General features: G+C 43.8%; 1 protein-coding gene across 2 annotated transcripts in view; it reads left to right on the top strand.

Moving 5' to 3' along the window:
• rhbdl2 (rhomboid, veinlet-like 2 (Drosophila)) overlaps window positions 1-18,329 on the top strand; it is a 57,119-nt gene that overhangs the window by 10,734 nt on the left and 28,056 nt on the right. For both annotated transcript variants that reach the window (XM_078567008.1, XM_078567007.1), the window contains exons 2-3: window positions 8,891-9,120; window positions 12,179-12,327. In XM_078567008.1, the coding sequence (XP_078423134.1) occupies window positions 8,917-9,120; window positions 12,179-12,327 (353 nt within the window). In that variant the 5' untranslated portion in view covers window positions 8,891-8,916. The remainder of the gene's footprint in view (window positions 1-8,890; window positions 9,121-12,178; window positions 12,328-18,329) is intronic.

The raw sequence follows: 18,329 nt of genomic DNA, 5'->3' as shown, positions 1-18,329 counted from the left end.
TTAACCAGGTTGACACCTCATTTTTAGGTGTGCCTGGTGCTGCTTCTGGCATGCCCTCTTGCACTCTTCATTGAACCACGGTTGATCCCTTGGCTTGGTGGTAATGGTAGAGTGGGGGATGTGCCGAGCCATGAGGTTACAGAATGTGTTCGAGTACAATTCTGCTGCTGCTGATTGGGCCACAGCGCCTCATGGAGGTCCAGTCTCGAGTTGCTAGATCTGTTAGAAATCTGTCCCATTTGGCACGGTGGTCATGCCATACAACATGATGGAGGGTATCCTCAACGTGATGACGGGGCTTCGTCTCCACAACAATTGTGTGGTGGTCACTCCTATCGATACTATCCTGGACAGATGCACCTGCGGCAGGCAGTTTGGGTGAGGAAGAGGTCAAGTATGTTTTTCCCTCTTTTGGTTCCCTCACCAACTGATGCAGACCCAGTACAGCGGCTATGTCCTTTGGTGCTTGGCCAGCTCGGCCTGTGGTGGTGCTACCGAGCCACTCTTGGTGATGGACATTGAAGTCCCCACCCAGAGTACATCCTTCTTCCTTGCCGCCTTCAGTGCTTCCTCCAAGTGGTGTTCAACATGGAAGAATACTGATTCATCAGCTGAAGGGGTTGTGGTATGTGGCAATCAGCAGGAAACTTCCTTGCCCATGTTTAACCTGATGCCATGAGACTTCATGGGGGCCAGAGTCGATGTTGAGAACTGCCAGGGCAACTCCCTCCTTACTGTATACTAGTGTGCCACCACTTCTGCTGGGTCTGTCCTGCTGTGGGACAGGACATACTCAGGGATGGTGATTGTCATATCAAGGACACGAACTGTAAGGTATGATTCACTGAGTATGGCTATGTCAGGCTGTTGCTTGACTAGTCTGTGAAACAGCTCTCCCAATTTTGACACAAGCCCACAGATGTTAGTAAGGAAGACTTTGCAGTCTCGACAGGACTGGGTTTGCCGTTGTGTTTCTGGTGCCTAGGTTGATGCCAGGAGGTCCGTCCGATTTCATTCCTTTTTATTGGCTTTTTAGCAGCTGAGTGGCTTGCTAGGAGGGCCAACTACATTACTGCAGACCTGGATTCACATGTAGGTCAGACCAGGTGAGGACGGCAGATTTCCTTCCCTAAAGGACATTAGTGAACCAGATGAGTTTTTACGACAATGGATTCATGGTCATCATTAGATTTTATTCCATTTGTTGAATTTATTGGTTTAAAATTCCACCATCTGCTGTGGCGGGATTTGAACCTGAGCCCCCAGAGTATTACCCTAGGTTCCTGGATTACCAGTCCAGTGACAATACCATGATACCACTGCCTTCATTTAGAAGTGCAATACTGAATGGAGTTAATGCACTCTGGGCTGACCACCCACATTCTACCCTATGTAAACATGAAGTCATCAAAACTTCTACTGTCCATGTCCTAACTCTCACCAAGTCCCTTTCACACATCACCCCACTGCTTTCTGATCTACTTTGACTACTGGTTAAACAATGCATCAATATTAAAATTTTCATGCTTGTTTTCAAATCCCTCGCTCTTCCCCATCTCTATAATTTCCTCCAAACACAGTCTTTTGAAATATCTGCATTCTTACAATTCTGTCCCCTTGAGCATCCCTGATTTTAATTGCTCCACCATTGGTGACTGTGCCTTCAACTGCTAAAGTCCTGAAGTCTGGAATTCCTTCCCGAAACCTCCCCACCTCTCTACCTCTCGTTTGTCCTTTAAGACTCTCCTTAAAACTTAATTCTTTGATCAAGCCTTTGATCATTTGTCTTAACATCTGCTTAAGTAATTCATTGCCAAATTTTGCTTTTTAACACTCCTGTAAATTGCCTTGATATGTATTATTGCATTAAAAGGCATTATATAGATATTCCTTCCTCTGCTAGTTCTTGTTTATGTCAACAAAGACCTATTCATGGGGCCTGGCTCTTTCAGATCGAGCAGACCAAAGTACACACAAAAAGTCACGTGTACATTCCACTCTGCAACATGGTGAACACCAGCAGTCGTTTCTACTAACCAGTCCCACATGACAGTCTTCACAGGCTGTCAAGGCCTCTGTGGTCAAGTATTAATATCTGGTTTCAATTGCTATGTGATTTCTGTTTTTTTTAAATTGCCCTCGTTAGTTAGCATTTGCCTGTGACATTATGATGATGCTGAAATCAGCTGTTCTTCATACTTTCAAACACTAAATCCTCTTTATCCTGGAAAATGATTTAGAAAGGAAGTGTAAAACAACTTTGTGAAATTAGTTTGCAAAATACATTTAAAGCTGCTTATAAAACCAGCATGGAATCCCAGACCCTGTCGGGAGACCACGGACTGTGGGTAGAGAAGATTGTTGGGTAGGGAGGGTATGGAGTATTGCACTGATTACCTGGATGGAGAGCATTAATGCAACATTACCTGGCCTGATTTAATTGTGTTAGAATAATGGGAATTATTGAGAAGCAGATTGATTAATATAACTGGCAAATCTAACAACAAATGCATTGAGACACCTCTCCTTCCCTTCAATGGTGTTTTCACAAAATCACAATCACAGACTTATAGACATAAATGAGGCTACCAGCAGACCACTGGTGCCATTATCTTTATGTCCAAATGGCAGCCGTGTGAAAACTGGATTAAATGCAGGAAAATAGCAGCTACCATTGATTTATGAGGGGCAGAAGCTAATTAACTTCTCACTTTTTGGCAAGGGGAAAGGAGAAGCAACGCAAAGGTCGCAGGAAAATATGGAGTGGTATAACTAGAGGTGTAAGTCACTTCATATTTCCCTCTTTAGCACTGTTCAAGGGTCCCTATTATGAGAGATGCACCATTAGAGCGACACAAGTCTTCATGAAAATCAGGAGGCATTTGTTTATAAATGAAGCTCACTCAACTGATTCTGCAATAATTCTCATAATAATTGGAAGGATTTGTGTTTCATCTTGACTCAACCAGTAACTCACTTGCTTATGAATCAGAATGTTGTGGGATCAAGCCCACCTACATGACTGTGTAGTACTGAGGCAGTGAATGTGAGTGATTTGGGGTGTCTTGAGAACATAGTGCTTTATGAATGCAGGATTTTTCTATTAGGTAAACACTGAAACATGTCTCAAGCTCACAAATATGTGTTTTCCAGCTGTCTTTGTTGGTAGTTTAATTAGAGATTCAAACACAGGAAGTAATTATGATCCTAAAAATACTTGCACTGGAGTTTGTGGGCCATATTAATAACTAAATTCAAACCAGATGAACAAATCTAAGGGATGTTTCTGATATAATTAAGAAAATAGTTATGCACTTGGATGGTACCACATCAAGGGTTCAGAATGAGTAACTCTGAAGGCTTCATGTTAATGTTCCAAATGTTGCACATTATTATAAAAGTAAGTGGATGCTGGAAATCTGAAGCAAAAGCTGAAAATGTTGGAAAAACTCAGCAGGTCTAATAGCATCTGTGGCAAGAAAGACCGAGTTAACCTTTCGATCTGAGAGTCGCGTTTTTCCAGCATTTTTTGTTTTTGTTGCACACCATTAAATTGATTTGCATAATTTCCTACCTAAACAGGATTTTCACTTGTAAACAAACATCTCTGCATTTTTTACTAGCATGCCAGATCTGGTGTGCTGTTGCAGTCTCAAAATATGTCACCAAGACTGACTGTAATAAATGTATTCTGTCCTGTTCCTACTTCAAGTCACACTGTATTCATGATAGAAAACAGAGAAAAACCTCTGGAATGAAGGGAGGGTAATGCTCCATTCCAATGTATCTGTTTTGCACCTGAAATATGGATGCTGTAGAGTGAAGTATCTTTTCTGTTGGAGCAGTTTATTAAATTCTTTCATGGGATGTGGGCGTTGTTAGCTAGGCCAGCATTTACTGCCCACCCCTAATTGTCCTTGAGAAAAGTGGTGGGGAGCTGCCTCCTTGAACTGCTGCTGTCCATGTGCTGCAGGTACACCCACACAGTGCTGTTAGGGAGTTCCAAGATTTTGACCCAGGAACAGTGAAGAAACAGTGATATAGTTCCAAGACAGGATGGTGTGTGTTTGGAGGGCAACTTGAAGGTGGCAGTGTTTCCATGCATCTTCTGTCCTTGTCCTTCAATATAGTTAATATGGGAGAAATCTTTCAAAGTACTTTTTAAGCAGCAAGAAAATCCATAAATTTGTTTTGTTTTTCTTCCCTGCCTCATTTCCCGGCCTCCACAGAACCAACTTTAGGAAACCTCATTCTTTGCTGCCAGTGATCACCTCATCTTCCGTGTTCCTTGGTTTAACCTTGCCAACATTCACCCCTCATGCTATTTTCTCTCACTGGCACCACTCAACTCTAACCTAAAAGACAAGGTCATTTTCAACTTGATCATAATTATTGTAATATCAATTGACACCGACAGAGACATGTAGATTAGCTTTGGAGGGCCGGAAACAGGAGTCGGGACTGTATCCAGGTTCCGAACGTGGCCCTGGGGTCAAGGCACTTTAGGATTTTCACAGAGGTGCCCCCTTAATTGGTATGGAGACAGGATGGCTGTTCAAATAAGTGGGGTGGGTGGGCTCTCAAAGGGGAGCCAATCAGATCTTCCAGCCTGAGAGGAGCAGCAGCTTGCAATAGAGTGTAAGTAGTTGATAGGGCACTTCAACATGGAGTCCCCCTTCACCAACTTTCTTAAACGCTTAAATAAAAAACAGATACTGCAGTCCCAAAGTTGGCCCATTCGGCCTCATTTAAGTGTGCTTAACAAGGCTCTTTTTGAGGTTAATTGGCTGCTTGCCTCATGGCAGCACTTAGCCCTGCCAGCCCTGAACCCACCTTGGCAAAGGTGGGCACGCTGAGAATGGGGCAGGAAAACTGGTACACCAGCCAACCAGTAGTTTTGACCCCCCACCCCAACACCTCTGTTCCCACCCTCGATGGGGCCCAAACATTCAACCCATGGTTCCTGAATAGTGAGTGACTCTTTTCCTCTGAATGTACTTTCTGCCATCTGTCCTGCCCAAAACAGGTATGACAATGGGCTTATTGTCAAGTCTTCCCATTGCTTTTTCCCCATTCTTCTGAAATAGCACTACCTTTTGAGCATCTCACTCTCTTCCATCTATCACATGTCTCCTTTCAAATCCTTGTTGGTTATTTATTGCTCTACATCAGCTTCCTCATCAAAGTGTCCTCCTTTCTCTCTTCTCACCTGTCTTGGCCCCTGATCTGAGCACGCTTGTCCAATCCCTCCTCTTCCATGACTTTTCGGCCTCCTTTCTTCCCTTCATGTAAACTGACCAGACCACACCTTTGGCTATCTTATCAACCTTGTTATCTCTCATGACCTCTCTTCACCCATGGTTTTGAGGCAATCTCTGACTACTTCCTTGTCTCCTTTACTGCCTACAACCTCTACCCTCCCCCAGTCCCAACTTTCTTCTGGTCTTTCTGCTTTCCACAGTGGACCATAATGGACTTAGTCATCAAGAACAACAACTCGCATTTATATAGCAGCTATAACATATAACATATATCCCAAAGCATTTCAGTGGAGCATAATTGGGCATCAGCAAAATATTGCTGGAAATTTGAAATAAAATCAGAAAATGCTAGAAAAACTCAGCAGGCCTGGTAGCACCTGTGGAGAGAGAAACAGTTAATGGGCGGAATCATCCCACATTTGCACTAAATGCGGTAGCGTCCTGGTAAAATGGCATTTTATCTGCTAGCCGCGATGGTGAGTTTTTATGCCATATCATCCCAAATCCACTGCATTACTTATGCATTCCTGGGAAACACGTTGTTTCCATGGTGGGTGGGCTCTCAGTGGCCTACCACACTATCACCTCGCCACTTCACCACGGCTGGCACCACATTTAAAGTACTGCCACGCTCAGTGCTTCCAGCCCAGGCCTGCAGCAAAGAAGATATGGCCCTGAAAGGGAAGAAGACTGCAGCCCACAAGTGACCTTTGGACATTGTGGAGGCCCGCTGTGATGTGCTCTACCCCTGCCCTGGCCACAGGAGGGGCAACTACATTGTCACTCAGGCTTGGTAGGCGATGGCAGTGTTGATCAGTGCCAATGTTGCACAGAAGAGGTTGGCCACCCAATGCAGATAGAGGATGAATGATCTCATCTGTGCAGCCAGGGTATGGCAACCATCTCAGCACTCTCAACTCACACACTCAAGCCCATCACACATTCACTGGCATCTCACTCACTGCCAGCCCAAGGGACATCACCACCCATTCTCACACACATACGCTCACATGTCCATCTGGCCTTATCTCCCCTGGAGGCTGCCTCCTCAGCCCTCACCAGCTTGAGGCCACTTACACAAATCAACATGTGCCCCCCCCCCCCCCCCCCCCACAAACACCCTGGAATACCCTCCTTCCCCAGTACAGCTCTCATCCTGCAGCCTCTTCCATTGCCTGAGGCCACTCCTCCCTCTTCCCCAAGCAAGACCTTGCCCTGCAGCCATTGAAAAGCCACCCACATGTGGCTGATCTGGTAGGTAGAGATCTACCCATGAGCCCCTCTAAAGGTGATGTAGTGCTGTCCATGAAGCCTGGTGCTGATGACTGCGAGTGCTGATTGAAGCAAGGTAGGCAAAAGAACCTTGAGGTCCTGAGTGAAGTGCAGCCCACCAAGTGCACGTCTCATATATGCTGTTGTGAAACACGTTGCTGTGTTTTCTGGCCGACGTGGGTGGACGATCTAGCGGGCCGGGGTGGGGTTGTGGGGGAGATGAGTCCGGCGGGCTGGCCTTATAATGATATGCTGATGTAACACAATGAGGTTCCCGACGTCTAATGGTGGGAAACGTGGCCTGCCATCGGCAGTTTGAGTGGATGATCACAAACTGGTTTCACACCATCATAAAACGCGCCATATTGCCTGCTGATACCACCAAACACGCCCGACACCAACAGGCATGAAAAATCCTCTCCAACATTTCAAGTAGATGCAGGTCATTGACTTGAAATGTTAATTTTGTTTCTCTTTCCACATAATCAAAGAAGAAATTAAACCAAGACAAAGATCAGAATGGGTGTCTAAAATCTTAGCCGAAAGATATGCTTTGAAGAGCTGCTTAAAAGGAGGCAGAGAAATGAGGAGGTTTAGGGAATGAATCCCGACTTTAGAGTCTTAATGGTTCAATGCACGGCCAACAATGGTGGGGTGAAGGAAAACTGGTCGTAGGACTGGAGAGAGTTAGAGATGAGGATTGGCAAGGCCATGGAAGGCTTTCATCTTGAGGATGATAATTTTAAGATTGAGGTGGTGTTGGACTGAGAGCCAATGTGGATCAGTGGTCACAGAGTTGAATGGAATTTGGTATGAGTTAAAACTTGATAAAGTTTTGCAAGAAAGTCATAAAGTTTAGGACGAGCTCAGATTTATGAAGGGTGCAAGATGGGACGCAGGCCAGGAGAACAATAGAATAATTGAAATTGGAGATAACAAAAACATGAATAAAGATTTCAGCAGCAGAAGGGCTATTAGGGGACAGAGATTGGCAATGTTACAGAGGTGGAAATAGGCGGCCTTTATGATGGCAAGGATATGGTGTCAAAAGCTTCATTCAGGGTTAAATAGAATGTCAAGGTTTCGAACCATCTGGTTCAACCTGAGACAACGATCAAGGAGGACTTGGAGTTGTTGACTTGGGAATGGAGTTTGTGGTGACAACCAAAGACTATGGTTTTGACCTTCGCAATGTTTAACTGGAAGGAATTTCTGCCGATCCAATGATGGGTGTCAGATAAGCAATCCGACATCAGAGAAGTGGTGGAGGGGTCCAGAGATATGGTGGTGATGAGGAAAGGTTGGATGCTATCAGTGTAAACATGGAACCTGAAAAGACCTGGGATGATGCCACCTTGATCTACAGCATGTAGATGAGAAATAGGAGGGTGCCAAAATAGCTCCTAGGGGGAATTGCTGGAAGATAAGTCATTGCAGGTATTCTCTGGTTAGGACTGGACAGATAAGGGTGGAACTTGGCGAGGGCAACACAATGTAGGAGAGACACTAATTAATCACCAGGTCTGACTTGATCACATGCTTTGCTCTCCTCAGCCAAAATAGTTTTAATCAGGATGTCCTTCACTTAAAGAAAGAAAGAAAGCCTTGCATTTACATAGCATTTTTCATGGCCACTGGATGTCTCAAAGCCAAGGAATTATTTGTTGAAGTATAGTCACTGTTGTAATGTAGGAACTGCAGCAGCCAATTTGCACTCAGCAAACTCCCACAAGTAGCAAGATGATAATGACCAGGTAATTTGTTTTTTGTGAGATTGATTGAGGGATAAATATTGACCGGGACACCAGGAATAACTCCCCAGCTCATCTTTCCAATAGTGTCATGAGATCTTCTACATCCAGCTGAGTAGATAGATGGGGCCTCAGTTTAATGTCTCATCCAAAAGACTGTACCTCAAACAGCACAGTGCTTCCTCAGTAATATACTGGGGTGTCAGCATCGATTTTCTGTTCAGACCTTGACATGGGACTTGAGCCCAGAACCATGAGGTTTAGAAGCATAAAGGATATTACTAACTGAGCCACAGCTGAATCAATATCTCAGATTTTAGGTACAGAGGAAAACAAAAGATGCTGAATACTGTGAAATAGTTCAGTGAAAATAATCCGTGAACAAATCTGTTCATTCAACACTAGTACTTTTAACAGCCAATAATTAGTCTAATGATATAATTGGATAGAAATCAAGCATTATATCACAACATTTCTTTGCTGTACTAATTTATGATGATAAGCCAAGAATAGCAATTCTCTGATCTTGGCCAGTGTAATTCTGAACTGTTGGATGTTGGTGTCTTGGTAACTGTTTATGTTGTGACTTTTTTAAAATAAAAACAGAATTAGGATTTACTGAGGTGCTAAAGATGGAGATGAAGCCAACAGAAGCTGAAACTGAAAATCTGAATGAAGAGGGGAGTAGCGAATCACCACAATGCTGTTCATGGTGTCATAAGGTTCACACAACAGTGTCTAATTGGATGCTTCCTGAAGACACGAGAAGTCGCTATATGGAAAGAGCAAATTGCCTTCCTCCACCAATCTTCATTATCTCCATAAGTATCGCTGAGGTACAGTCCACATTTTTATGCTAAAATAATACAATTTTTAGTGCACAGCTCAAATTGGTGAATGTATATTGGAGAACAGTTAATTTATCTGTTTTGCCACTGCAAATAAGATGGTTTTCTAAGAATTTATATTCCAGCACTATACAGGGGCAAGCCAGATGGACTAAAATTACCCTTTACAGTTTTTTACATTCCTGTGTTCATATATTCAGAGACACAACATCATATAGCATCATATCCAATGATATCCTTTGTTATTCATCAGTAATCAGAATTATCAAAAGGAGCAATCACCATCAAAAATGCTAAAACTCTCCATTATATGAATAACAGCTATTGCTATTATATAAAAGGTAGCAATCCAACTTCAATACTCAGCTGATAAACAAGCATTTCAAGCCTTAATAAAAACAGAGAATGCCACAAACATTCAGCAGGCCTGGTAGCATCATGGAGAGAGAACAGAGTTAACATTACAGGTTGATAACCTATCATCAGAAATGGAGATGTGGCTGGAAAATGAGTCTTGATGGATACCTGATCAAACACGAGAAGGGAAGTAGAAAGCAATAAAGGTGAACAAGGTAAAAGAGACAAAAGGAAATCCCGTCAGATAGAGGAGCAGAACTTCTTCAAGGTGGGAATGCCTAGAAGAGAAGTGGCAGTGAATTGAACACTAATACAGAAATAAAGTACTGCAGATGCTGGAAATCTGAAATAAAAGTAGGAAATGCTGGAACTATTCAACAGGTCTGGCTGTATCTGCGGAGAGAGGAATAGAATGAATGTTTCAGGTCAATGACCTTTCATCTGTTTTTATTTCAAATTTCCAGAGTCTAAGTTTTTGCTTTTGTATAAACATTTCGAACCTTTCCCTTGCACCTTGGAATGTTACCAGAAATCTTTGATCTGAATTACCTCCTCCTAGTCAAATAGTAAGAATCATGACCTTCATTTTTCCACAAGTAAGGAAGATTTGATAGCGTTTGATAAGGTGTGCATTGAAGTTCTCATAAACTAATGGAGAAGTACCCATTGTACTGTTCCCCACTTTGTGCTCCATTTATATTGATGTAACCGTGTAAACTACCACATTTTTTTTTGGCAATGAAACTTTTAATTTACATGGAATCACTTATACTGGATATGGAACCTTTTGTAATGACATGAGGAAGATCTTAAAAATGGAAGATATTGTTCTAACAACATGAACCTTCTGTCACCAATTGTTTGGCAAACCTTCGACCATTCCTCCAAAGCTTCCAACTAGCCATCTATTTTTTTTACGCCAGCCAGTGAAGATAATTGGGATGTTCTTTATGCTGAAGGTGCTAATAAAGGTCATATGGACTCGAAACGTTAACTCTGTTTCTCTCTCCACAGACGCTGCCAGACCTGCTGAGTTTTTCCAGCATTTTCTGTTTTTATGATAAATATTCACTAGATCTACAAGGACAATGCACTAAACAATAAACTGGAGATGTAGAGATAATGACACCTATTTCGTATCAACTGACATGTTTCTATCTTCATTGTACAATATGACTTTGTTAAGGCATTTATAAAATCCTGTTTGCGTCTGCACTACGGTTTTCATCTTGGCCATGAGCACTGATTTTCATGCTCTTCCATGAAGAGAGTCCTTCAAAAGTTAAGACACTTCTGTGGAACCTGTGCCCTAACTTCTTAAAGACAGTGTCCGATACCCAAAGGAAATATTTTACTTAGTGTGCAGAAATATTGTGCTAGCAAATCCATAAATACAGAAAAATAAGGCAATTGCTTAATAGGACATTTGGATCCTGGGATCCCCACATAGAGTCCTAGGATCTGGAGAACCACAGTTTGAAAACTTATGCTCTAGAGTCTATGATAAGAAGACAATTGAGCCTTTTTAACTTTTCAATTCTGAAGAAGAGTCACATTGGACTCGGAACGTTAACACTGTTTCTCTCTCCACAGATGGTGCCAGACCTGCTGAGTATTTTTTGAACTTTCTGTTTTTATTTCAGATTTCCAGCAGCTCCAGGATTTTGCTTTTATTTTAAACAAAAAAATACACTTTTTGGATGGTGAAAAAGATATTTTAAAAACATATAGTAAAAATTGAAATTTAAATATGATAATTAATTACTGTGGGTCAACATTTTGCCTTCAACTTCACAAGTTGCTAAATGGGAGGTGAAAAGTCAGACATTTCTGATTTATTTGTTTAGGGTAGCAGTTCTAAAATTATGCCAGTGAAAATTGTATTTCTATGCATTAAGTTGGCACAACCGTGCAGTTTGTTCTTGGGCTTACCCTAGTTCCATATGCTAAAAATAGCATAACTTATTTTACCATGATTTAGGAAGACCATCACTCTTGGAAAATGAAGCAAAAACTACACACAGATTTTAACAATGTTAATGTTGTTCACAATACTTGTAGGTGGAATTGGGGTAGAAGCCAAATTCATTTTGAATTAACTCACAAATACTTACATATTGCCCAATTTGGATAATTTTAGAGAGATCTGTTGCTTCAAAAGATGTTGAGCTTTAAATGCAAGAGCAAAACCCAAGTGCGAATTCCACAGGGTGGGCTTTAGCTTCTTCCTAATTAGCTCATTTGTAGTTGTGGTGTGAGAGTCGTGGTTCCTTCAGTGCTAAGTAAGTGTTTATTCTCCCTTTTGTTGTTAGCTAGTTGCACTGAGGTTGGTTATTTGGAAGAGAGAGAGGTCAGTTTTCTCCAGTGACACACGATGCTCTGAGAGGGGGAGAAAGAGAGAATGAAAATAAAATATGGTTGCTGAAAAAAAGGCCTATTATTTTCCTCAGAGGCCTAGGAATACTCTTGCATGTTGTGTGGGATCAGATTCTTTGGATTCCGTTGTACAAATATGCAAATATTGGATCTCTGAATCGTACAAAAAACCAAGTCTCCCCACTTGCAATTTTCTGGGAATCCATAACTCCCACAAAGTGCAGCAACTTAACTCTTTAGTTGGCTAAATTATTTACTTCTGGAGAATTTGTCTTTGAATCTGCCATTGTGAAATTCTCATTTTATTTTTCAGCTGGCTGTTTTCATATACTATGCAGTCTGGATGCCTCAGAAGCAATGGATTACCTTGGACACAGGGGTGTGGGAAAGTCCATTTATATATAGGCCTGATAAGAGGCAGGAAGCCTGGAGATTTGTTTCTTACATGCTCGTGCATGCCGGGTAAGTGTTTCTCACAGAAATCTTGTTTTATTTCTAAAAAGATTGGCTAGGGCAAATGTGGGCCCATGTCAGGTGGGGACAAGACAATTTACAATGAAGAACAGGAAAATGGCAGAGAAACCAAGCGTACACTTTGCGCCTGTCTTCACGAAAGAAGATACAGAAAACCTCCCAGAAATACTAGGCGACCAAGATACTTGTGAAACTGAGGAGCTAAAAGAAATTAGTATTAATAAAGAGGTAGTACTTGAAAAATTAACTGGATTGAAGGTTGATAAATCCCCTGGACCAGATGAGCTTCATCCCGAGTGTTGAAGGAGGTGACTAGAGAGATAATGGATGCATTGGTGGTTATCTTTCAAAATTCTATAGACTCTAGAATGGCTCCTGCAGACTGGAAATTGGCAAATGTAACTCCACTATTTAAGAGGGGAGGAAGATAGAGAATGGAGAACTACAGACCTGTCAGTTTGACGTCAATAGTAGGGAAAATGTTAGAATCTATTATACAGGATGTGATAACTGGACATTTAGAAAAGAATGGTTAAAATTGGGCAGAGTCAGCATGGATTTATAAAAGGGAATTTAAAAAAAAATATTCATTCATGGGATGTGGGCATCGCTGGCTAGGCCAGCATTTATTGCCCATTCCTAATTGCCTTTGTTCAGAAGGCATTTAAGAGTCAACCTCATTGCTGTAGGTCTGGAGTCACATGTAGGCCAGACCAGGTAAGAAGAGCAGATTTCCTTCCCTAAAGGACATTAGTGAACCAGATAGGTTTTTACGACAATCGTTTCATGGTCATCATTAGGGGCAGAATTCTCCCCCCGTTGGGGAGAAGTTCAGGAATGGACACGCCTCCAATCGGCAACCCCAATCAGGGATGCGCCACCATTTTATGTGGGTGGGCCAGTTAAGGCCCGCCCAGTGTGATGTCTGCCAGGAAGCGCTATGCGCGCGAAAGAGCGCACTCATCTCCCTGAGGCTAAGTGCTGCCTCAGGGAGATCGGCTCCACAACAAATAATCTTAAAAACAGAAAAAAAAAAATTCCTGACATGTCCCCTCAGGTGACACTGTCACATGAGCTGGGACATGTCCATCACTTTTAAATACACTTTTATTAAATTTTTAAAAACCTGCATGAAACCTCATCCTGCCCGTGGATGAGATTTCATACTTTTTCTGAGGCCTGCCAGGGCTCCCAGCCTGGCTGCCAACCTTAAGGTTGGACGGGCAGGTCCACTAATTACTTGAATTACTTTGTCAATGGCCTCAATAGGCCATTGACAGGTCGGCGGGCGCACAGCTGATTCTGCTGAGTCCCCACCGACCTGAAAATTGAAATGAGGTGGGGTGACATCGGGAGATCCACCTGACGTCATCCCACGTATCAGCGAGTGGGCCCTGCCCCCTGCTTGCCGACCAGGAAATCCTGGCCTAGACTTTTCATTCCAGATTTTTTATTGAATTCAAATTTTCCCATCTGCCGTGGTAGGGTTCCCCGAGCATTATCCTAGGTCGCTGGATTACAGTCCAGCGACAATACCACTAAGCCATCATCTCCCTGATGTTCTCTCCAAATCATGTTTGACAAACATGTTGGAGTTTTTTGAGGATAAAGGAGAACCTGTGGATGTGGTGTATTTGGATTTTCAGAAGGCTTTTGATAAGGTCCCACACAGGTTAATAAACAAAATGAAAGCACATGGGATTGGGGGTAATATACTGTTATAGATTGCGAATTGGTTAACAGACAGAAAGCAGAGAGTAGGAATAAATGGGTCACTCTGAGGACGGCAGGCTGTTACTAGTGGGATGCCACAATGATCAGCGCTGGGGCCACAGCTGTTCATAATCTATATAAATGATTTGGATGTGGGGACCAAATGTACTATTTCCAAATTTGCTGATGGCGCCAAACTGGGTGGGAACGTAAGTTGTGAGGAGGATGCAAGGAGGCTTCAAGAGGACTTGGACAGGCTAAGTGAAAGATCTAGAACATGGCAGATGGAATATAATGTGAATAAGTGTGAAGTTATTCACTTTGGTAGAAAAAGCAGAAAGACAGAATATTTCTTAAATGGTGAGAGGTTGGGAAGTCCAAAGGGATCTGGATGTCCATGTTCATGAGTCACTGAAAGTTAGCATGCAGGTGCAGCAAAATGGTATGTTGGCCTTCATCACAAGGGGAGTTGAGTACAGGAGAAAAGATGTCTTGCTACAGTTATATAGAGTCTTGGTGAGACCTCACCTGGAGTATTGTGTACAGTTTTGGTCCTCTTATCTAAGGAGGGATAAACTTGCCAAAAAGGGAATGCAATGGAGGTTCACCAGATGGGATGGCGGGAATGTCTTATGAGAAGAGATTGAGGAGAGCGGGTCTGTATTCCCTAGAGTTTTGAAGAATGAGAATTGAAACTAACAAAATTCTTACAGGGTATGTCAGGGTGGATGTGGGTAAGATGTTCCCCCTGGCTGGTGAGTCTAAAACCAGGGGAAATAATCTCAGGATAAGGCGCAGGCCATTTAAGACTGAGATGAGGAGGAATTTCTTCACTGAGGGGGTGGTGAATCTTTGGAATTCTCTACCCCAGAGGACTGTGGCAGGGCAATCACTGAGAATTTTCAAGACGGAAATTGATAGATTTCTGGAGACCAAAGACATCAAGGGATACGGAGATAGCCGGGAAAGTGACATTGAGGTAGATGATCAGCTATGATCTAATTGAATGGCAGAGTAGGCTCGACAGGCTGAATAGCCTACTCCTGTTCCTATGTTCCTTTTTTACGCAGGAAATATCTGGAATCACACATCTATAATAATTAGATTTTAGTGTAACCTTTTAAAAACAACTAGGTATCATGATGATAATGGCTAAAATACCATTTGATGGGCTGCATTTTACATGCCCCCACTAGGCGTGTTTTTGGCAGGGGGGCACATAAAATAGGGCAGGTGCCCACCCTACTACCTTCCTGCTCACCCCCATAATACAGGTGTGGGTGAGCATTGAAATCGGCTGCTCATCCGCCTTACTTAAATAAATAATCAGGAGTCCCATTAGGGACCAAGGGGGCAATCTATGGGTGGAACCAGAGGACATCGGTAGAGTGTTGAACGAATACTTGACTGCGAGGTTCTTGAGCAAATTGATATAGGGAGTGACAAGGTATTGGAGGTGTTGGCAGGTTTAAAAGTGGACAAATCTCCAGGATGATTTGTGTCCCAGACTGCTGAGGGAGGCAAGGGACTCTGACCCAAATTTTTAATTCCTCTCTGGCCACGGGGGAGGTGCCAGAGGGCTGGAGAACAGCTAATGTGGTTCCGTTATTTAAGAAGTGTTGTAGAGATAAGCCAGGGAACTACAGACCAGTGAGTCTCACATCAGTGGTAGGGAAACTATTGGAGAAAATTCTGAAGGAGAAAATCTATCTCTACTTGGAGAGACAAGGTTTGATCAGGGATAGTCAGAATGGCTTTGTCAGAGGGAGGTCATGCCTAACAAATTTGATTGAATTTTTTGAGTAGTTGACCAGGTGTGTAGATGAGGGTAGTGCAGTTGATGTAGTTCATATTGGTTTCAGCAAAGCCTTTGACAAGGTCAAAGAAAGCAAATGCACGTGGGATACAGGGTAATTTGATAAGGTGGATTCAAAATTGGCTTAGTTGTAGGAGACAGAGGGTGATGACAGAAGGCTGCTTTAGTGACTGGAAACCAGTGACCAGTGGCGTACCACAGGGGTCTGTGCTGGGTCCCCTATTATTCATCATTTATATAAACGACATAGATGACTATGTGGGGGGTAGGATTAGTAAGTTTGCGGATGACACATGGATTGGCTGGGTGGTTAACAGCGAGGTTGAGTGTCTTAGGCTTCAGGAAGATATAAACGGGACGGTCAAATGAGCAGATAAGTGGCAGATGGAATTTAACCCTGAAAAGTGTGAGGTGATACACTTTGGAAGGAGTAATTTGACAAGGAAGTATTCAATGAACAACATGACACTAGGAAGTTCTGAGGAACAAAGGGACATTGGCGTGTGTGTCCATAGATCTCTGAAGGCAGTGGGGCATGTTAGTGGGGTGGTGAAAAAGGCATATGGGACACTTGCCTTTATCAATCGGGGCATAGATTATAAAAGTAGGGAGGTCATGTTGGAGTTGTATAGAACCTTGGTGAGGCCACAGCTGGAGTACTGTGTGCAGTTCTGGTCGCCACATTATAGGAAGGATGTGATTGCACTGGAGGGTGTGCAGAGGAGATTGACCAGGATGTTGCCTGGGATGAAACATTTAAGTTATGAAGAGAGGTTGGATAGACTTGGGTTGTTTTCGTTGGGGCAGAGAAGACTGAGGGGCGACCTGATCAAGGTATACAAGATTATGAGGGGCACGGACAGGGTGGATAGGGAGCAGCTGTTCCCCTTAGTTGAAGGGTCAGTCACGAGGGGACACAAGTTCAAGGTGAAGGGCAGGAAGTTTAGGGGGGATGTTAGGGGGGATGTGAGGAAAAATTGTTTTACCCAGAGGGTGGTGACGGTCTGGAATGCGCTGCCTGGGAGGGTGGTGGAGGCAGGTTGCCTCACATCCTTTAAAAAATACCTGGATGAGCACTTGGCACGTCATAACATTCAAGACTATGGGCCATGTGCTGGTAAATGGGATTAGGTAGGTAGGTCAGGTGTTTCTCACGTGTCGGTGCAGACTCGACAGGCTGAAGGGCCTCTTCTGCACTGTGTGATTCTGTGATTCTGAGTCAATTAGGCTTGTTACTATGCCAATTGACCCCAATAATAAGCTGCCAATGCCATAAAACGGTTGGTGTGGACAGCTGCCTGAGAATGGGCAGCCTGAGTTTTTTTTAAAATTCTTCAAAGGGCAAGAAGGAAGGGGGTGTTCTGTCTTCAGGGGCTGCCCTTTATGGATCAGGGGAGAGTCCCCCTAATCTGCCAAACCCTCCGTGCCCATTGGGACTTCTTCTGCTTCCTCGTTACAGTCCCAGCAGCGCCAACTAATGCGCCCCTGCGCTGCTGGGACTGATGGAGCTGCTGGCCAATCGAGTTGGCCAGCAGCTCTCGAGGCAGGGACTTCACCCCCAGTGAGGGGCAGAAGTCCCCTACTGGTCCTGTTTGGCCTGCCTGCAATGCTTTATGGCTGCAGGGTGGGCCAGTGTGAAGCTGCATGCCGACTTTGTTTCCGGCGGGGGCTGAGGGGGTTGGGGTGGGGGGCAAACTGTCTGCCCCACTGTAATATTCAGCCCGATACAGAGCTATTACTTAGCACATGTGCGGATTGCTGTCATCTGCAGAAATGGTGGGGGCATTACAATTGGCTTCCCTGTCTACAGCTAGGGAGTGAAGAAAAAAGATATCGGGCTGGACTTTACCTGCCCCTGCTGGATGTGCTTTTGGCGAGGGGTGGTTGTGGGGCAGTATGTAAAATAGGCTAGGTGGCCAGACCATCACCTTCACACCCAACCCCGAGCTCAGCCCCATAATAAGCAAGGAGCTGAAATCAGCAGCTCGCCCACCCACCATATGTAAATAAATAATTAAAGGTCAATTAGACTTGTTAATCAGCCTTTGATCTGGATAATGTGCTGCCCACGCCATAATACAGCTGGTGTATGCAGGTGGGCGGGAATGGGCGGGCCGTTTTTCATGACCTACATGAACAAAGGCGGAAAGGGAGGAGTGTGCCCTGCGCGCATCGGGAACATTACCTCCCCCACAAGATACCACCTGACCTTCCTTCTGGGCCTCCTGCCTGTCAGAACCCAGCACCCCAGCCCCCTATCTTCTCCCTCCCTGGGCTCTAGGATCCCTCCCCACCCTAAAACCCTACGACTTACCTTCTTGGGGAAGGCCATGTTCCTCTTCGGCTTTCCTTCTGCAGTCCCAGCAAATGCCAGGCCTGATGGAGCTACTGGCCAATCAGATTGGCCAGAATTCCCAAGGGCAGGATTTCCTCCCGAGTGAGGGGTGTAAGTCACACTGTT

The sequence above is a fragment of the Cetorhinus maximus genome, chromosome 21 (assembly GCF_964194155.1).
Source record: "Cetorhinus maximus chromosome 21, sCetMax3.hap1.1, whole genome shotgun sequence".
NCBI lineage: Eukaryota > Metazoa > Chordata > Chondrichthyes > Lamniformes > Cetorhinidae > Cetorhinus > Cetorhinus maximus.
This window is presented reverse-complemented; position numbering and strand designations above follow the sequence as displayed.